This window comes from Echinops telfairi, unplaced genomic scaffold (assembly GCF_000313985.2).
Source record: "Echinops telfairi isolate 266 unplaced genomic scaffold, ASM31398v2 ScPeMD7_7424;HRSCAF=8462, whole genome shotgun sequence".
In the NCBI taxonomy this organism is placed as follows: Eukaryota; Metazoa; Chordata; class Mammalia; order Afrosoricida; family Tenrecidae; genus Echinops; species Echinops telfairi.
Window position 1 is genome coordinate 52,111,522 of NW_022111324.1, and position 20,285 is coordinate 52,131,806.

Genomic DNA, 20,285 nt, shown 5'->3' on the forward strand with positions numbered 1-20,285 from the left:
GAGCCGACTAAGGGAAGGCGGGGGTGCTCTGGACACACTCCCACACCCTTGCTTTCCTCCCTCGACCCCAGACGGGCAGCTGGGCGAACTTGACCCACAGCCACAATTGTGGACATTCTCCTTGGTAAACGTTTCCTATCTGGATTTAACTAAAAGGTGTGAGGAGAGGAAAGATGTTGAAGAAAATGTGCTTCTTCGTGGGGAAAAACCAAAACTCACTGGGAATCCCGCTTGGTTGACTCTGGGCTGTCACCCAAGGGGAGTGCTGGCTCCGCAAGGGACCCATGAACAGAGCAGCGGGTCTGAACCTTTCTGCCATCAGGTCAGCCCTCTAGGAATTTGACAGAGCATGACCCTTGCCCTCGGGAAAATGACGACACAGAATCCCGCACAAGATGCAGGGAGCCCAGGGTTGACGAGTGGGGCTTGCTCACAAGGCATGTCACAAAGCCGTCATCTTGGAGCTCGCCCTTGCTGGAGGCCGACTGCCAGGGCGGGGTGGGGGGAGAATCCTGTCGTACCAAAGCCCCTTTCCCAGTGGGCTTCTATTGTTCCTCATTTCTAGCTAGCCCAGTGCTGCTGTGGCCCAGGGCCGACTCTTTCTTCTGCCGCCTGGACTGATGACACGGAGCAGCTGGGTTGTTTCCTACACGAGTAACTCGTTAGAGCCAGGGCGGAGCTATTTTTGGTTTGGGAGGTTGATTAGTAGGGAGAAATTAACAGGAGGCTGTGGGCTTTATAAACAGGGAGGCTCCATCTGCCTGAACTTGAAGTGGGCTGTCCTGCCGAGGGCGGGGAGGAACTAAGTCACAGAAACCACATGAATGGAAAAGGCATGCTGTTGACTGACTGTGAGAAGGCATACTGCGACATTTCAGCTCCGTGGCGGAAACACAAGGGAAACCAAGACTTAGGTTGGAATAAAAACTCGTTTTGGTTAAAGAATTATATTTTTTATTTGCAAAAGCTGAAAATGCGCATATAAATTACCAGCCCCAGCTTGATTTCCACTGGACCAACCGCATGAACAGAGTCTGGCCGTCACTTCTTCTTGCCAGGTTTGGGGGCCTTTTCCAGGCCTTGGACGTGTTTCCGAGGGAGCTGATATTCGTCTGTAATCCCAAAGCAGAAATCCCTCACAGGGCAGCCCGGGTCCCGTCAGCCCTCCCCCTTGGCCCCACAAGCTGCCCCGTGGGCCCAAATTCTACACTTACGTCACCTCCTGGCCCGGCCAGGCCTGGCCTGGCTGCAGTGTGCTCCTGCCTGCAGTCTAAGCCCAGCTCCAAGCGCAGCTTCTCTGGGAAGCCTCTCAGAAGGAGGACTCTCTCTAACTCAAGGCCTAGGTGTGCATTTCTGCAATTCCCACCGGGACAGCTCCTTTCTGGTGTATCTCAGTCCAAGCATGTATGTTTTCTCAGAAAGCACACAGGCGTGCCTGTGTGTGTCTATTCCCCAGCACCTCTTCTCCGCCCCTCACTGGGGTTCCTCTCAAACAGACAAGACAGGAACTGGTGGGTGCTGCCTTGGGCGTTCACTTGGCGGCAGGCGGGCCCCGAGGAAGAGACAAGGGTGGACGCAGCCTTCTAGGAGCTCGACTAACGGCTCAGATGTCAGTGACGGTGAGCTCTGCGGCAGACCTACCAGGCTGTGTTTGGTGGGCTAGTCTAGGGGTCACAGGAAAAGCAGGACTTGCTCCAGGCTGGCTTCACGTGACCGAGTTGGGTCAGCACAGCTCTAGGTGTGTCAGGCAGACACGGCCCACGTAGGAAGACACACTAGGTGGGAGGGGCACAGTGCGTGTGCCCAGGTGGAGTCGAGAGCCTGTTCACTGAGCGCAGGCGTTGATGCTGAAGGCAGTGCAGACAAGGGCGGTGGGAAAGCTGAGCTGGGGGAGGGTTTGAGTTGACAATGAGGGCGAAAAAACTCAAGCTTGGGAGTCAGACAGCAAGGTTCAGAGCCCAGCGACAGCACCCAGATGTTGCCAGGGCAAGGCACTGCACCTCCCTGAGCCTCAGTTTCCCCATCTGTAAAACAGAGCTAATCCTTCCACCGTGTCATTCTGACAAGAGAGAGAGTAGGCGGAGAGAAAGCCTGGCCAGCAAAGGCGCTCACCAAGCGTCCACAGGCAGTCTGGTGGAGGGTGCTCGGGACCAGGGTCAGAGGGCCTGGCTCTACTCTTGCTACCTGGCGGCCCTTACCCTCTCTCTCACCCCTGTCTGTGAGGTGAGGGGAATAGCCCTCCTACTGGCCCGCAGGCTTGTAGCTTTTGGAACGGAACAGAACTTGGTAGAAATAATACGAGCAGGCTTCAAAAAGTTCATGGGAAAATTCTATCACTCTTGAAATTCCGCTTGCCCATGACGTTTTTAAAGCCCCTCCGTATGCAGTTCATGCAGGGGTGTTAGCAGAAGTGGGCGGAGGTGGGCTGGCAGGGAGAGTTTTGCCAGACAGATGAGAGCAGTCTCCTCTCCTCCGAGGGACACTCACCGATCAGCAGCCGGCCCAGGTGGGAGACCTGGTTTCCCTGGATCTGGACCTGCAGGCTGTCCTTGGCTCCAGGGGCGGGGGAGACGGTGGTACTCGCCTGGCATCGCTGCTGGAGGATGGCTGCCACCGAGTATGGGTCAAGCCCGTAGGCCTCCAAGTTGCGGACCACGGTCACCTGAGAGGGCAGAAAACAGATGGTGGGGACAGAGCACAAGGACCTCCCTCCCCTGGGCAGCCACCTCGGCTCTGCTCTCGGGAGTCACCCTGCCTATCACTATGGCAACTTTCATCTGAGGGAGTTCCCTGCCGCTTCTACCTGGACACCATCTATCCCACCCAATAGCATACATATTATATCGACTCTAATACACATGTTAAACAGTATTATCCCAACCATTACTATATATACACCTTTGTTTTTCTATCACAGAGAATGTATGACAAAAACACAGCGTAGTATAATCCCTCTACGTACCTACCATCTAGTCTCAACGAACATCATGTGGTGAACCTGGATTCCCCTATCTCATTCACGCCCTGCTCTCAAATTACCTTAGTGCAGAGCCACATCATCTGTCACTACTTCAGTATGCTCTCTACACGATCGGGCCCTTGTAATATAAAAATAAAACCATCATCATCCCTAAAACTAAACTAACAATTTCTTATAATCAAAGGTCCAATCAGCAATGTGCATTTTTCAAGTACTCACAAACCTCGCAAGTGCAAAGGATGTGACTTCCAGGTCTAAAAAAAAAGGGAAACATTCATGCTGCTAAAAACCACAATTCTTCCCTTGTTCCTCTGACCAGGTCCCCCTTCCCTCACACACAGAGGCAGGGTGGGGGGAGGCTAATAGCACGCTGGGCTGCTGCCCACAGTCAGCGTCCAAAACCACCAGGTGCTTGCTCCGCAGGAGAAAGGTGGTTTCTACTCCCATAGACTCACAGCCTCGGAAAACCCACAGCGGCAGAAGGGGCTCAATGGCAGTCAGATGGGGCTGCGTGTGTGGGAGGGTTGCTGTCAATAAGATCTTTAAACATTCCAAACTACGTGAGGTATGTCAAGGGACTCCGTACCGAGTCTTAGGACCACCAGGAAATGAGAAGTCACATCCTATGCCAGCCTCTCACCTGAACTGGACTACACCCTATCAACCCACCTCCTCCAACCAGTGGCCACTTAGTCTTTGCTTGAAGACCTCCAGGAAATAACTATTTTGTGAAGCAACAATTTCAATTTTGGGCAATTCGAATTGTTATCAAACAATAACAAGTGTTGAAATCAGCCACCATTAAAGAGGTCTTAACATTCTGGAAAAGCTGAATGAAAAGACCGTGGACACACGATCATTCTGAAGCCTCTTCACATACACGTGTCCATGTGCACAGGAGGGGCACCACTAAGGAAACGAACGCCCGGCACACGGCCACAGCGCTCACAGGGTGGAGTAGCAGGTGTGCAGGCACAGGAACCTCCACCCAGGTCAAGTGACACAGCGTCGTCCATAAAGATCGCGCCCCACACCCTAGTCTGGGGAGCAGTGCCGGGTCTTACAGGGTTAGGAAGGAAACCAAGGCTCCAGCAGTCCTCACGTTCCAGGACGGAGGCCCCCCAGTGCTCCCGAGCCAGAGGCCAGCTCAACCAGATGGTGCACAGCGTCCACGAAGAAGGTCCCGGATAGAATGGGAGAATGCACAGTAAAACTCAAACTCATAAAAGACGAAGAAAAGACCAGCCTTCTGGGATTAAAAGGGATTACAGGACCCCCAAGACGGACACTGTTTCACCCTCGAACGGAAGCCACTCCTAGAGCCAAACAACAGACGGGCCTATGCGAGCCACAGTCACCCTGGCAAGGGGTGTGCTCTGTAGAACAAGCACTGCTATGAGACCAACGGGCAACGTTTGCCCAAAAGCAGAGACGAGAAGGCAAGGAAACTGGAGGGAAGGGAAGAGATGAGAGAGGACATGGGGAGGGTGTTCACAATTGCGGCCAATGTCATGAAACAATTTGTTATGGATTATTGAGTGGGAAACAATTTGCTGTGTAAATTTTCACCTGAAACACAATAAAATCTTTACTCAAGGTCAAGCTCGAGCTAAGTGTCTAATTCACAGCCCATGCTTCTAACAGTACACTACTAAAACTTCTTTTCTTTGAACCAAAGTCTGTCTGGGTCCTCCGACCACTAATTCCAGTTCTGTCTTCTAAGGCAGGCAGAGTTCAATGTAATCCTTTTTCCAGGGGACAGTTGTTGACATTTCAGGGCAGATGTAATTTGTTGCCAGGATTCCGTGTTGCCAGGCTAACCACCCTCCGTTCCTTCAACAAGTCTTTGCGAGTTATGTGTACTTAACAAATAAGTGATCCAATTCCAAGTGGAATCCGTAAGAGATGGAAGTTTGTAACATAGTTCTGAGGGAAAAACACAATAAAGCTTATTTCCTTTGGGAGCCAGGTTCTAAGCAGTGCCCTCAGGGGCAGCGATGGGGCAGCTTCAGCTTGTTCTGCACAGCTGTTGTGTGGGTCTGGCCAGCCACACAACCAGGTGTTTCACCAGCAACCTCGGCGGTATCTGCGGCCCCTCTAAAACCTCCCATCTCATCGAGAGACCACGTAGCAGGAGCATTCCATCACCACCCTGAGACCCGGTCTTTGAACATTACCTTTTTATTAGCAGCTCTCTGTGCGAGCGTAATGTCAACTGGGCAGATTTTCCCTTTCTTCACAATGGGCTCTTGCCCGGGAAAGGTCACTCGATAGGCAGACTGCAATTTGTCCAAACACCTGAAACGAGTGAGTGAATGAGGTGAAGTCGGATGCAGCCCAAAGCTCAAGCCCGCCAGGCAGCTGGGTGCAAACCCAGTGGGCTCTGACATGCTAACCTTATGCATGACCGAACAGAATGCTGCCCAGCCTGCAGCCCCTCGCCACTGTGCTGCACCTGGGACCACTGTTTGGCCAAGGTCAATCCCTCTCATTGAGGGGCCCCTCCACTTTCGTCACCCTCTGCTGCACGCAGCAGCCACAACACCCTTTTCAGCACCCAGTCTTTCTCATGATGTGTTAAAGAAGCGAGCTGAAGTCTGGCCACCCTTGCTTCTAAGGCGCGTTTTGGTTGTATTTCTTCTAAGACTGACTGATTTATTCTAGTAGTCCTGGAGTCTCTGCCCTCCGCCAAGACCACAATTCAAATGTACCCATTCTACTCTGTCTTAGTGGGCCGCTGCCCGGCCTTACCACGCAGGGGAGGGCCTTGAAAAGACCATTCTTGGGTCAGTGCACCTTGGTCATCGAAGTGACATCTTTGCTTTTTAACACTTCAAAACTTTGGGGGGTACTTGGCTGCAGATTTGCCTAGTGTAGTATGTCATTTGATTTCCTGACTGCTGCTTCCCTGGCCACTGACTGCTGATCCAAGCAGGATGAAATCGCTGCCAACATCAATCGTGTTCTCCGCTTAGGGTGACGCTAGTCAGTGGTCCAGCTGCACCTCAGTCATCCAGTCACCTGGGGAGCTTCACTCTAGGCCGACCAAGGCAGGGTTTCTGGAGCGAGGGTGCAGGCAGAGATATGTTTACAGCGCTCCAGATGATTCCATACTGCAACCAAGGTGGCGGCCACTCCGCCACCCTCCATGCAGGGAAGTGGCCTGAATGACGTGAGCCTGGGAAACCGCCCGCGGGCCCATCTTCTGACAATCTGCCCAGGGAAGGTAGTCCTGCCCCTCAAAACTTCCCCTCGCGGCTACTGCCTCCAAGTACTGCTTCACAGGATTTATGTATTTCATGTACTTCACAGGATGTATGTGCTTCATAGGATCTACTTCATATACTTCATAGGATGTACTTTCACGGGGTGTATGTACTTCAGAGTGTACTTCGTGAACTTCACAGGATGTACTTCAGAGGATGTATGTGCTTCGTGTGCTTCACAGCATGTGCTTCGTGTACTTCACAGGATGTGCTGCATGTACTTCACAGGATGTATGTGCTTCACGTACTTCACAGGATCTACTTCATATACTTCACAGGATGTACTTTCACGGGGTGTATGTACTTCATAGGGTGTACTCTGTGTACTTCACAGGATGTACTTCATAGGGTGTACTTCACATACTTCACAGGGTGTACTTCACGTACTTCAAGGATGGCCCATTTCCATTATGAACCACCTTTACCACAGGCCGTTTCTACTTTCATCAAACCAAAGCCTCTCTTGCTGGCAGACATTAGGGCCAGCACACTTTCTCTCTGCAGGGCCATAGGAAGCATTTTAAGCTCTGTGCAAAGGTAGTCTCCGCTGGAACGATTCAACGCTGCCATTATAATGCCAAGGCAGCCCCAGACCACGCAGATAGGAATGGGTACAATTTGTTTGGTCCACAGGCTGCAGTGTGTCCACCACTCCTGAGTGCAATCATGTTCAACTACGGTTCTGTGGAAAAGGAGATTTAAAAGATACTCCATTCTTGGAAAACTTGAAGACAATCCTCTCCCCTGCACCTGGTCCCTGACACTCTTCTTTTTACTTTTAAATCTTTTGGAAATTCTTATTTTTTATAAATTTTGCCATACTGTGTTGACCCAAGTTGTCCCAACCCACAAGTCTCCACATGGGAATTAGCCCACGCTAGTTTACACAGGACATGGCTTATGTAAATAAAGCCTGAACCTAAGATCTTAGCAATTTCAAGTTCAATGCAGTCAACAGACGTTACAGAGAGGGAACCCCGCTACCTGGTCAGGAGGCTATCCCAGGGAAGCGCCAGGACCGTGTGCTGCTCACTTTTCTCCAAGAGGCAGTCACTTAGGATGGGATCCAACTTCACAAGGCTAACAGGGAAAGCAGATGGGGGAAGAAAATTTCAGAGCCACCCCTTCAGACCCAAGGAGCCCTGGTGGTGCCATGAGCTAAGCACTGGGCTAGGTGAAAGGCCAGCAGTCCAAACCCTCCAGTTGCTCAGTGGACAAGAGACGTGGCCACCTGCTGTCGAAGTCACAGCCATGGACACCCAGGAGTACTTCCACCCTGATCTCAGAGGGGGGTCCCAAGCGAGGGGTCGGACTCCATTCGACAGCCCTGGGCTTGGCTGGGTTTTCTCATGCCCCAAAGGCCAGCCCGGGGTCAGCGCATCTCCTGTCCTTTCATAGCCAGGCAGGATCACAGGCCGTATGGAGGACCCGCCCCTCAGCAGTGGCCTGTGCATGGCAGTCAGCAGTGTGGTCTTGGTGCAGTTCTGCCTGCCCCTCACTGGCCATGCAACCGCAGGCGGTTAGCCTCCAGGACTTAGCTTTACACAAGGCTGGAACGCAGGGGGGCTCTACAGTGAAGGGAGGAATCGATGAAATGAGAACATTAGATTAGGCTAGAAGTTTTCCACCTCTTCGATCCTAAGGATGTCTTTTTAAAGTAAAAAATAAATGAAACCTGTCTTCCATTTGGTGGTTGAATTTCTAACGTATTAAGAAAGAACACTAACAAGCTACAATTGTATCTGTAAACCTTGCTGAAATCAGTCTGCGTTCTTCTCCTGACAATGACATCTGCAAACCGGTAGTGGACACACAGGAGGGCTTCACGTAATTCGTGGAAAATCAGAATTAAAAGCCAATGGAACTTTCCTGTGAACTGTGTGGAGCACAGTCCCCAGTCAACGTTTACAGCACGTATGCATCGGAACGCCCTAAGCAGTAAGTCTAGGAATGCATAGCCCAGGATTCGGTTCCAGCTCAGAGTGCTCCTGTGGGGAGCCAACCCTGTACAGCCTCATCTTTTTCCTGCAGAATGAACGGTGGGTTTTAACTGCTGACCCTGCAATTAGTTAGCAGGCAGCCCAACGCACAACCCACTTCGCCACCAGGGCTCTCTGGACCCACTCACCTTGGCTGTTTCTAAAACCCTGTGGTTCCATCCTCCCCACCCTCCTCTCCCAGAGATCCTCCATGCACACCGTCTAGGGTCTCACCCAAAAAGCCAGGTCATGGTCTGTGCTTTGTCCACTCACTTTTTGTTGTCAGCATCCACCAGGTCATTTTTCTTAGCATAGTTAATGATGACTTTTCGGACCTCACTGCCCTCGAGGAAGCTCCCCTTCCTAGTGAGGAAAGGGCTGGGCGTGAGTGCACGCTGTGCTGGGGGCGAGACACGCTGCAGACACTCACTCAGCTTTGCTGTGTTCCCCTATCCTGACAGAGGGGAGCAGGACTGTGGGAAGAATTACTACGGGTACAAGAGAAGAAAGCTACTCTCTCACTCCACGTAGTCAGAGAAGATTCCCAGGGGAAAGGGACTTGGAGCTGGAGTTGGGAAATAGGAAGAGGAGGCAGAACGGGCTCGCCAGTCACGAGTGAGCACCGCTCAGTGGGAGAACCACAGGCTGGGACACTAGGCAGAGAAGGGCTGCTCTCCAAAAACTCACTTGTGGCCAGACTCCTGGAAGAGCAGGGTCATGTTGGCTGGGACACAGTAGAGGGATTTTATCTCAGGAGGGTGATAGGGCTGCTCCCTGCTGCCCTCCTGGACAGGCTGGGAGGTCGGGGAGAGCTCAGCTAGGACGAGAGATGTGATCCTAAAACCCAGCAGAAGGAAAGAAAACACACATTTTACACTCATGTCTAGGCAATTCCCAGTCCACCGCCCAGGTGTGAGTTGTGGCTCGCCCCTGTACGCACCTCGGGTGTTTCCAGTCCACAGCCACAATGCTCTCCACACCTTTGCTCAGCTCCTTCACCTGTACAATCTGCTCCTGCTGCATGTGCTGCAGGAACTTGGAGAGCTGAGGAGAGAGGGCTGGTGGTGGGGGATGTGTGGGCTCACACACTGACAGCACCTCCGATGCACCGGAGACCAAGCTCGGCAGGCACTGAGGAGGGACTCCAGACAGTCTCTTCCCTCATCCCACGGGCAACGGGGAGTCCCCATCCCCACCCCCGAGCTCTGGGGTAGAGAAGCTGTTAGAGACCACGGGACAGCAAGAAAAGGGCCCAAGGGAAAAGAGGCATGGATAGACACCGAGTTGTCTCTGCCCGCCAGGGAACTGTCTCTATTCCGGCCTCCCATCTGGATAAAAAGCTTCCCTCTGACCTGCGCCCTGCAGACAGGGCATCCCTACACCTCACGCCATGGGTGCCTGCTCTCAGTTCAGAGTCCATGTGAAGAGGCCGGCTTACCTTTCGGTAGCTCGACTTCTTGATGTCCAATTGTTGTCCTTCAGGGCTGAGTGCAGATGGAAAAGGCAAGTTAAGTTCGCAAAGCCTGTGGTGGGGGGCCCGCTGGGTTCTGAGGGGAGCTGCCTCCTCCCCCTTCAGAGCGAGGCCGCGTCCAGGACGGAGGCTGGACAGAGCAGGCCATGAGACTCAAAGTGAGTGCCGTTATCCAACAGCGCTTTTGGTGACGGTGGGACGTGCTGAGCCGTTTGAGCTGGCAGCCACTAGCTCAGGTGTGAAATGTGACTGGGGCCGGAAAACAGAACTTGACACTTTATTTCATTTTTATTAAATCGTGGTTTAAATTGCGTAGTCACAAGGAGCTGGGGGCATCCATATTGCCTCTAGTGCGAGATTCTCCTCAAACTCGACAACCTTCTGTGGCCTCAAAAGCCCCACCTCAAGGTGAGTGTGTCCTGCACCAAGCCCACTGTGGGCGGCTCGACCCAGGCAGCACCAGCAAAGGGCACCCTGTGGGCCAGACCTGGCTCTGCCCCTTCACGTGTGCACCGCTGTGGGTGGGAGCGCCGACGGCAGAGCAGTCTCTGCAGCAGACCACGGGCCCGCCGAGCTCCAGTACTGACTAAGCTGCCTTTCACACAAAGACCGTCTGCCGGCTCCGGCCCTTGAGCAATTCCTGTGGGGCGGAGGTACCTGACCACAGATCATGGCACACAACAGCAAGGGGGCGGCACTCTAGAACCACCCCAGGCCCAGCACTTCTTTCCTAGAGATGCAAGGCTCCCTGTGACCAGTGACTCCCACCCCGGCCAGGCTCAGACAGATCCCAAGTATCCCACCACCCACTGCATGACACCACACATGTGCAGGGGCCTTAACGGAGCCCATAAAGCCACTTCAAAACCACACAGCAAAAGTCTCCAAAAGCAAGCTGCTCAGTTCCAGGGCACAAATGGGCGAGCGACTTCCTGATGTGTCAGCACTTCCTGAGCGAGCATCCTCCCGCAGACCGCTGAATCTCTACAGCATCAGTCTGAGTACTGAGACATGGTTCGCGAAATCGGGTGACAAGTTCACCCTGCTCAAGCCAATCCCGGGGACCTGACTTTTCAGCCCAGAGGGGCCTATCTTCAAAATTCACATCTGCCCACGTGTAAGCCAGTCTTTCCTGGGGGCTCCGGTTGGGGGCTGTGATGTAGTCTCTTGCTACAACCTAATCTGGTCCACCTACTTTTCACGAGTTGGGGGGGAGGGGGGTGTTAACAAAGGGGCAGCCCCCAGGACACTTCCTGTCAGGATACGCTGTCCCATTCAGGAGAGGGAGCCCAGACCACAGCAGCAGGGACAGAGTTCCAAGAGCCTTGGGTGTCCAGGGAGTTTTATCTTTCTTTTCCTCAACATCCCTTCTGGCTGGTTTTTAACCCCAAGACCTACTTTAGATGCCAGTTCAGACCTCCATTCTACTCACCCTACTGGCCTCTGCCCTAGCGCAATCAGGCACACAATTTCCAGAGTAGGTCTCTCAACCGATTCCCCCATCCGCCTGTCCTGTCCTGTCCAGGAGCATGTGTAAGGCCTAGTGCCTGGCCTCCACCCAACATCGGTCCCTTCCTTACCAGCAGGAAAACATGTGGCTGCCAAGGAAGGTGCTGGTGAGTAGCGGGAGGTCAGCCTTTTTGACCCGGCTCTTCAAAGCAAGCAAGAAACATTGCTGTAAGAGGACATCCATTTGCTCTGCAAAGAAACAGGACCGCCTTCTTTCTACGGGACACAGGATGCCAAGGACACGGGGCAACTCCCCCGTCCAGTTCTACCCCTGCCTCACCTCCCTGGCTCCAGAAGGAGCCCCCTTTCTGGCACCAAAGCTCCACTCTCCTGAAAACTGAGTGTTTTAAGAAGGCTGCTCCCGGAAAAGGGGCCGGACCAGAAAGTCCCGCCCCACCATGCTAGAAGGGTTCAACGAGAGAAATCTTTGGGGGTTCAGGTGCTGGAAATGCCCCCAAAGCGAGAGCAAATGAGCACCCAGAGAGACACATACCTGCAAGGGTCTTGCTGCCCATGGTGTCTTGGTTCTGGCCCTCGGTAGTGGTGTTTTCTGTGGCTTCCGACTGGGACTCCTCCCCACACAGCTGAGGAGCCTCCTCATTCCCTTTCTCCTCTGCCTTCAGATGCAGGTGCCTCACGTCTTCCTGCAGCGCCAGGTCCACCTGGACAGAGTCCTTCTCCTCAGAGAGATCCAAGGGGTCCAGGGCCAGTGGAGCAATGGAAGGTAGAGCAGACTTGTCTCCAAATTTCCTGGAAGAATCCATGTCAGAAACACCAAGCACCAGCCTCAGCACTCTCCCACCCTGGTTACTCTCCCCTCAGCCAGGAGTGCCCCGGCAGTGAGAGCCGACGGGAGTAGGCACTCTCTTCCCAGCCCCACGGTCCACTCTCGGCCCACTGCCCTCATCTTTGACACAGGAAGACCAAGGCTTGCCTCTCCTATCTCCTTAGGAGGAGGAGTCACGGGCATGCAGAGAAGGAAAAAGAATGAAGAAAACGCATCCAAGCACAAGCCCCAAAAGCACTCCCTATGTGCTAAAAATAGTAAAACCATTCGGAATTAAACAACAATAGTAAGGTTGCAAATACATCTGTAGTTCTAGTTTGGTGAAATATGAGCCTAAGTCAGCAAGTCTGCCCAAAGTGACAGAAGCCGCTACAAAACAACAATGTCAGGACGGGACGCTCAGGCTTCTCGACAGCACCTTCCTTCATCTAGGGCCACACGCTTTGGGAGGGGCTGTCTGCATCTCTTAAACCTTGTCCTGAAGGCACAGGAAGGTAAGTTATTAGGAGCAAGGCCAAGTACAGGCTGACGTCATTGTGATCAAGCACACACCAATGAAACCAAAACTGCAGGAGGCGTTACCTGAGAGAGCCAGGCTCCTCTGTTCTAGCCCTCTAATCCTCCCAGGGAGCCTGTGAGAAAGTGACACATCTGCTACCACCGCTTTACAGATGGGCAGACTGAGGCAGCGACCAGCAGAACGCAGACTGGCTCGGGTGGCAGGGGACAGGATTAAAGGCCAGTCTAGGCACGCTAACTTGGTGAGCCTCACAGCAGGGAGAAGAGGCGGGTGGCTGGTGGCTGTGTGGCTCTGGAGGCCCCAGACCACTCCAGCTGGGAGGGGAGGGAGCGGCTGTAGATGGGCTGTGGCAGCTGCCGAGCAGACCACCAACAGCGTGCCCTGGATTTCTGCACCAGGACCGACGCTAGAAACAAGCTGCTGGGACAACAGGAGCGACAGAGCCCTCTGATACCCGCCAATACCCGGGGAGATGAGTTCGGACCTCCAGGAAAGGAGGACTCAGCCCAGCCCGTATGCGGGCAATGTATAAGTTCAAGACAGCGCTGGAATAAGGCTAAGAACTAGGTCAAAATGCTTGCCTCAAAGACAGATACTTTGTTTTTAAAGAAAAGTGCTATCTACTCTTTGGTAAAATGAAAACAAACTAGTCCATGGCTCTGAAAAGCAGCTGTAAGCCAGTGTTGCCTCCATGGGGAGGAGAGATCTGGAATGTACCAGCTGAGGACCGAGGGCTGCAGATTTGGTTTGGGATTCAGAAGGGAAAATTCCAGAGCTCTCCTAAGGGGCCCAGAGATGGCTGGAATACGGGTAGGTAACAACAGCCCTGGACCACACTGGGGGGCCTGGTTGACAATCCCCACGGTTCTTCTTCCTGGAGCAAGACCCCAAAGTCCACCTACGAAATACCAAAGCTCTCCATTTCCTTGTCCAAACAGGCCAGAAAGCCCAACACCTCATGGCCACATTTAGTGAGGAAATTAGTCTTGACCATCAGCAGCTTACATAAGGATCAGACTGGGCCCCAAACTCTCACAGCTGAGTCTCAGGCCCCATGCTTGCTCCAGGAGCCCAGGCGCTCCGTAAGCTCAGAAACGCTTCCCTTCGGGGTACCCACCACAAGTGGTCCTGGTAAGTGTGGAGCACAGTGATGCCCTTTCCCTTCAAGCCTGAAGCCAGCATCTCAGGTGTGGACATGACAGCAACTCCGATGGCAATGGGGGCCCTGAGGAGAAGGAGGCAGACCAGGGTGAGGGAGCCGAGCAAGGCCTGTGTTCCACATGTGGAAAAACCTCTGAGGCCACAATTCTGAGGCATCTCATCTCAATTTTCCTCAGATTACCCACAAATACTACTTTCAAGAATCCTCTGGCCCACCTTCCCTTTCTGTACATGGAGCTCATCTGTTGCGGTTCTCACCGCCTTTGTTTTATTCTTACTATGAATTAGCCTCGCCAGGATTAGGAAGGATATGTAAACTTCCCTTTCTTCGATTCCAAGAGCTCTGGTGGCATAGTACGTGTCCATTGGCCGCTAACCAATAGGTCAGCAGTTCAAACCCACCAGCTGCTCTTCGAAAGAAAAATGAGGCTGGCTGTTCCCATAAAGATTTACAGCTACAGAAACCCAGAGGGGTCCTATCAGGCGGCTATGAGTCAGAACTAACTCGATGGCAGTGAGTCTGGTTTGGGCTTTTTAGTTCTTTACTTCGAAAAAATAAACTTTACCTTTTCTTCTGTGGGATAGATTACCTGGTGATCTGGTCTTGTAAAAATGACAGGCCAGAAAACCCTGTGAGGCAATTCTACTGCCACACAGGGCCACTATGCCTTCCAAAACCGAGTCAGTGGCCCCCAACAACAACAAAGCCCTTAAATTAGGGGCAGAGTCACCCCACTGCAAAACCGAAAGGAAGCAACTCACACTATAAATTCGGCCAAGGATTCCACGGGGAGAGGGAGAGATAGGGGACGCCCTGCAGAGCAGTGGCATCTGACTTGGCTCTTTGTAACAGCACGTATGCTGTGTAACTCGCTGGCTAAGAACTAGGCGTTCCAATGCCAAAAAAACCATTTCCAAAGCCCAATGGAATAAATCATCTCTGTAGTCCAGTGTTTCTCAAATAACGATCACATCTACCTGTAAGGATTGGTATCCGGCTGGGTAACAATGGAGGACCCGCAAACGCCGCAAGCCTGTCTGGGTCCCAGGAGAAAGGTGCAAGGGCAGAGGTCCCAACACCTCAACTTAAAAGGCTTCGCTCAACCTGGTAGCTCTCCTAGAAGCCAGAGGTCAGTTCCTGCCGCAGACACTACAGAGCTGGGCTTCTGCGCCAAGTTCTTAGGAGAAAGCTCCTTCTCTCCCACCTCCGAGAAGAGACAAAGGCTCAAGAACTCCAGTCACAATAGACTAAACATGTTTTGTAACTTGAGCCAATCTCACAGTGCCACAGACTAATTGCAGGCTCCATTTGATACTCACTGTGAAAAGCCCAAGTGGAGCATTTCTCTCCATTTCTCTAGTTTTGGATAGACCACTGGCAGAAAAAATTATGACCCAACATTCTTTTCAGCTGCAATTTTGGCTGTATGTTTTAAAAAAGGAGAAGAAAGGAAACACTTCTAGGTGTTTGCTTCCAAAACGTCCTCGGCCTCTGCCAGGTCTGTCCCCTCCTTCCTTCTCACAGCAGCAACGAGAGGACATGTTTCTCTCAGCTGGGCCCACCGATGGCACGAGCCCTCCAACCCAGCATCGGCGAGCATGAAGACACAAGCCTACGTACTCGGTAGGTGGGAGCGCAGAAGCCTTTTCGTAGAACAGGAAACACACATCATCTTCAGCCTAACAGTTCTTTTTTTAAGTATCTACTTCAGAGAAAATTACTGGCACCTATGTCTCTTTATACTTCAATAAAATAGTGTTGGCAACAGAGACAAACTAGAGCCAACCTCAGTTCCCGAAAGACGTCTCCCATCAACCACACATCAGGTACAAAGCTTCAGCAGATATGTGTGCTGATATGACATGCAGGCAATATTCAGAAAGGAGCCCTAGTGGTATAGTGCATTAGGTGTTGGACTGCTAACTGAAAGGTTGGGGGTTCAAAGCCACCACCTGCTTCATGGGAGAAAGATGAGGCTTTCTGCTCAGAAATGCTAGTTGGAATCAACTCGATGGCAGTGGGAAATTAAGTGATTAAAGCAATCAGGTACAGTATATTCCCGCTTACTTAGTTTGAAACATGAATACCCAAATCATACATCTCTGTGTGCACATGCATGCACACAACAAAGAAGGTCACGAAGGATATACACCGAATGATATTTTTATAGGAAGAGTTATGAGGTAAGGGGACTGTTGATTTTTCAGAATCACTCGATTGCTTCCTCATATTTTTTAAAGCAGCAACGACAGCAGTGATAATGGTTAAACGACTTCACGATTATACTAAAAGCCACTGTAACTGGGTCAATTGTTAGGTATATGAATAACACCTCAGTAAAGCTACTACCACTAAGAAAAGGATGATGATGACAGTGCTGGGCAAAGCGTCAAGGTCACGGTGAATAAGGGAAGACTGGGAAAGTGTCACAATCAAGGACACTGAGACACGGCAACAATATGCAAATATGGTGTCCTAGATTGGCCCATTGAACAGAAAGGACCATTACATGACCTCGCATAAACCGAACCACTCTCATGATCACCGAGTTTGTCTGAATGATTTATGTATTGTATGCATGTACAATCACTGCTCACTATCAACATTTTTAGACAGCAAAGCTCTCGTTAAGTGAAGATCAGCATAAGAAACTACGTATTGCCAAATCACATAATTACGTACCTGCAAAATTTAAACACTACATAACTGCCAAGCCACTTAAAATCATGGCCCAACCAAACTGACACATATCCTGATCCATCACCGACTGCGTTCCTCTTGCTTCATACTTTGGCTGGTGTTCGTTACTGCCAGACATACATCATGGACACACAAAACAGTTGTGTAGATTTTTTCCCCTATTGTCATAAGCGTGAAAGGTAAACGGGGTAGTCCATAAATTAAAAAGTAGGTGTGTGTATTAAAATATATCTTTAAATTTATATGTAATGCTTCTAACTACCAAATACAACTCTGATTTATAGATACTGACAATAAATGGCAATAATAGCTAAAAAATAACAACAATGAGGTATGGTATTTGACTTAACATCGAACCAACTTATGACGGAGTTGTCAGAACAGAAGCCCGCTGTAAATCGGGGACTACCCGAGTAGAAAAACTGGGGACACATAGGAATCAAGTTAGTAATGTAGTTAACAGCAATGTTTCCATTGTCTACTGCCATCAAGTTATAGTCACCCTACAGGACAGAGCAGGGCTGTGTGAGGCTATAGAGTGAGAACCAGACTGCCACATCATGCTAATGCAGTGTCTGGTGTGTTCACACTGCCGGCCTGTCGGTTAGCAGCTGTAACCACTGAATCGCCAGGGCTCCAAGTAGTGAAGTACCCAAGTTAATGTCTTAGTTTTGAGAGCTGGACCATGGCTATGTAACATGTTACCATACTGGGTAAGCGAGGTGAACAGAATATGGGAACTGTCTAGAATCCTTTCACAACCAGCAAACAAAGCAGCAGGAGAAGGAGCAATGCACCCCTCCCAGACATGTGGGAACCCCACAAGTTCCTTGCTATTTCCTCAACGGCCCACGCTCCGCTTCTTCCAGAGGCAAGAACCTAGTTTTCGTTCCAATACTTCATCGGTTAGCTTGGGAAGTTGTCATCCCCCTGGCACAGTACCTGTTCCCCACCAAGGTAATGGCACATAGATCACCCTTCTGTACTTGAGGCAGACCAGCAGGGGGCACCACTATTCCTGGTAACATCAAATCTGCAGCAAACAAAACAAAAATATCACCACCCACATGCAGCCTCAGCCAAACGTCTCATTCTAACTCCAACTATCCTTCAGTCACTCGACAACCAAACGTGTGCTAAGTGCCACCTGTGTTACTCAGAATGAAAATTGGCAACTCATGTATCAGACAGAACTTCTCCCTGTGGGGCACAAGTGGTCGAGCAAGCGCCAGGTGGTACATCCTTCGCTATGATCTCTGTGGTCCTGAGTTGCTGAATCCAGCCTGGGATCTGGTAGTTCGCAAGGGCCTTTCATATCACAGATCTCATTTAAGCTGCTATGAGGGTCAGAGAGACTCAGAGACTTCCTAAGACCAGCCAAGGAAGACAGTAACACCACAGGAGAATACGCCACTCTTCCATTGTTTGAATAAACACAGAAAAACTCTTTCTTTCTTTTTAACCAATCAGTCATTCCCAAGTAGCTGACACCCAACAGACAGAATATAAAAAAAATCCTCTTACCTGCTCCCCCTGCCAGCTTCTCGAGTACCAGAGGCCACGTTGTGAAGGTTGGTAGGAGATCAGGATATGACCACAGAGTGTACACTGCCCAAAGAGAGACCAGAAGACGCTTACTATGCAAACCTCAATCTCCTAGGGCACTGGCAAGACAAAACACTATGTCACTTTAATCAGGGCTCAGATAAAGAGCTCAAAACTGCACAGAAGCTTGTGAGATGACGCTCAGAGGTTACATTCTTGAGCAAAGAAGAGATCTAGGTCACTGGGTGTCACCTGAGCCTTGGGGGCACCTATGGTTCCACTTGGACTCCAAACCAAACAGAACACAGGGCCATCAAGTCCGTTCCGACTCACAAGGACCCTCGAGGGCAGGGAGAACTGCCCATATGCGCATCTAAAACTGTACCTCTTTTCAGGAATACCAAGCCCCATCATTCTCTCAAGAAGCAGCTGGTGGTTTCAAACTGTGGACCTGATGTTTAGCAGCCCAAGGTGTTAACTACAGTGGAGAGGCCACAGTGAATGAAAGTAGGGCACAAACCCATTTATTACCTCCGAGCAAGTCATCAAAGAACAGATACCCAGCCTGTAAGAAACACTGGAACTTTTCCATGCTTATTATCTGTGTTCCTTTGGGGAATTTGTTGTTCTTTTTAAATTTCCATCGGGATCAGCAGGAGAACCCTCAAAGCAAATACAGGAGAGTGTGGTTTTGTCTTTACCTACAGCAGGGAATGGGGTGGGGTGGGGGCAGCCTACGAAGACTACATTGTAGCCACGCTGGGTGTAGCAACGTGGGCATCAGCAGCCGCAGAAAAAAGATCCCTGGGCTCTGTGACCAAGCAAACGAAGGCCCTGGGATACCGGAGATACTAAGAAAGATCTTTGTGAAAGATCTGATTGAAGTACATTTCCTATGGCTGGATATGTGCCTTCTGCTAGGAATCGTTTTAAGAAGCATTTTTCCTCATAGTCTGAGAAGCTAGCTTTTTAAGGGAACCTGTCACCTTGTTGAGATCACTATACACCCCTCGGCCACAGCGTGTTCCTTTCACAACATGCCACGGTGGCTTCCCATTCTCCTTCTGTGTTCTCCCTTTTGTTTCCTTCTTGAAAGACCCAACTTTAGACCCACTAGACCCATGAAAGTCCCAAAGTAAGTTTCAGGAGACTGTGCTTGTTTGTCCCATGGGAGGCAGAAAATGGAAGAAAGACAGAGAAGCAGATGTCAGGTAAGGACCAGTAAGAGGCATCTTTATCCTACTGTCATACCTGTTGGATACAGATTTCTCTCCAATTCAAATAGGATGGGATTACCACCGCTCACATACACAGTCACTGCATCCCCTTTGTGAGCATACAGCTTCACAACGTTCAGCTCCTCCTTTCCAGGCACTAGCTCAGAGACCTGCTCTGCTCCAATGGAGGGGAAAGCAGTGGTCACCTCGGCCCGAAGTTTTCTCCTGCAGAAAGCACAGCAACTCCTTTTAAGAATGCTGCCCAGAGTGACTGACTCTGAAGGACTTATTATCAAATCATGAGGACTGAGCCAAGGCTGCCTGGTTTTGATGCCCAGATCTCCCCCAAATCAACATCAAACAACATCACCTTTCTCGGCCGTTCAAGTTTGCCTGAAATACGAAAGCTCGGCCTTGCCTTAGGACTTCCTGCTTTGTCCTCCCATCCACGCAGGTCTCACCTGAGCTTGGCAACTCTGTGAGGTTGTGATGAATACGAGGGGCGCCAAACATGGCAACTGTGGGGCACGGGCCGGAGAGAAACCTAGCATGTGGCTGTGTCCGCAAGGACAGCGGTCCACGGGCGCCTCATCCCGGGCACCTCGGCAGTCCCCGCACGCAGTCCGCGCACGCTTCCCCCGCACAGTGGCAGCTCCCTGAGCCCCGTCTGGCGGCTCCCGTGGGGGCTCGGCGCTCTTTGGGGAGGAATTCCGTATTTTTTGTCTTCAACACGGCGTATACAGTCTGCAGTCCGTTAGCACGGGCGGAATTGCTTTTTAACTCATTAGAGTTCCTAAAATATGCCCAGGGAGAAAAAAACGGGTGCTCTCTCCACACCCACTCTCTAAATGTGACCTAAGCGCCCGTCACCCGGGTCCCTGCCCTCGCCGCTGCCCCCACGTTGGCCGACCGCATCGAGCGAGGGCTCGGACGCAGCCAGGCCCCTTCCCGCCCTCACCTGTCCGACCCCTTGATGGCCGTGTTGGACTTGACCCGAAAGGCCTTGGTGAACATGTCTGCTGGTGCGGCGAGGAAGTCCCAGGGCTAGCGGGAAAGCGAGGGGGCGGCAACCCCGTGGCGCTCGGCTCCGGGCGCAGCCATGCTGGGGCCGGGCCGGAAGAGAGGCTCGGCAGGAAACGCGGACCGAGA

The 20,285-nt window shown here is 51.5% G+C and overlaps 1 protein-coding gene across 1 annotated transcript; it reads right to left on the bottom strand.

The window, feature by feature from the left end:
* Positions 1-937: 937 nt before the first annotated feature.
* EIF2D (eukaryotic translation initiation factor 2D) lies at positions 938-20,242 on the bottom strand. The gene is made up of 15 exons (XM_004699845.2): positions 20,095-20,242; positions 19,171-19,361; positions 17,899-17,982; positions 17,317-17,407; positions 13,630-13,737; positions 11,699-11,955; positions 11,277-11,394; positions 9,664-9,709; positions 9,166-9,269; positions 8,913-9,062; positions 8,499-8,588; positions 7,231-7,326; positions 5,158-5,278; positions 2,488-2,662; positions 938-1,112 (listed from the first exon to the last, which is right to left on the bottom strand). The coding sequence occupies exons 1-15, from the start codon at positions 20,148-20,150 to the stop codon at positions 1,042-1,044; spliced, it is 1,758 nt and encodes a 585-aa protein (XP_004699902.1). The 5' UTR covers positions 20,151-20,242; the 3' UTR covers positions 938-1,041.
* Positions 20,243-20,285: the final 43 nt, after the last annotated feature.

Bases quoted from the DNA above. Each gene is read 5' to 3' on its own strand.
- EIF2D (XM_004699845.2), bottom strand. From the start codon at position 20,150: ATGTTCACCAAGGCCTTTCGGGTCAAGTCCAACACGGCCATCAAGGGG. The intron at 19,362-20,094 runs GTGAGGGCGGGA...TGCTTTCTGCAG, and splicing joins GCCATCAAGGGGTCGGACAG to GAGAAAACTTCGGGCCGAGG. The intron at 8,589-8,912 runs GTGAGTTTTTGG...TTTCCTCACTAG, and splicing joins TTCCAGGAGTCTGGCCACAA to GAAGGGGAGCTTCCTCGAGG.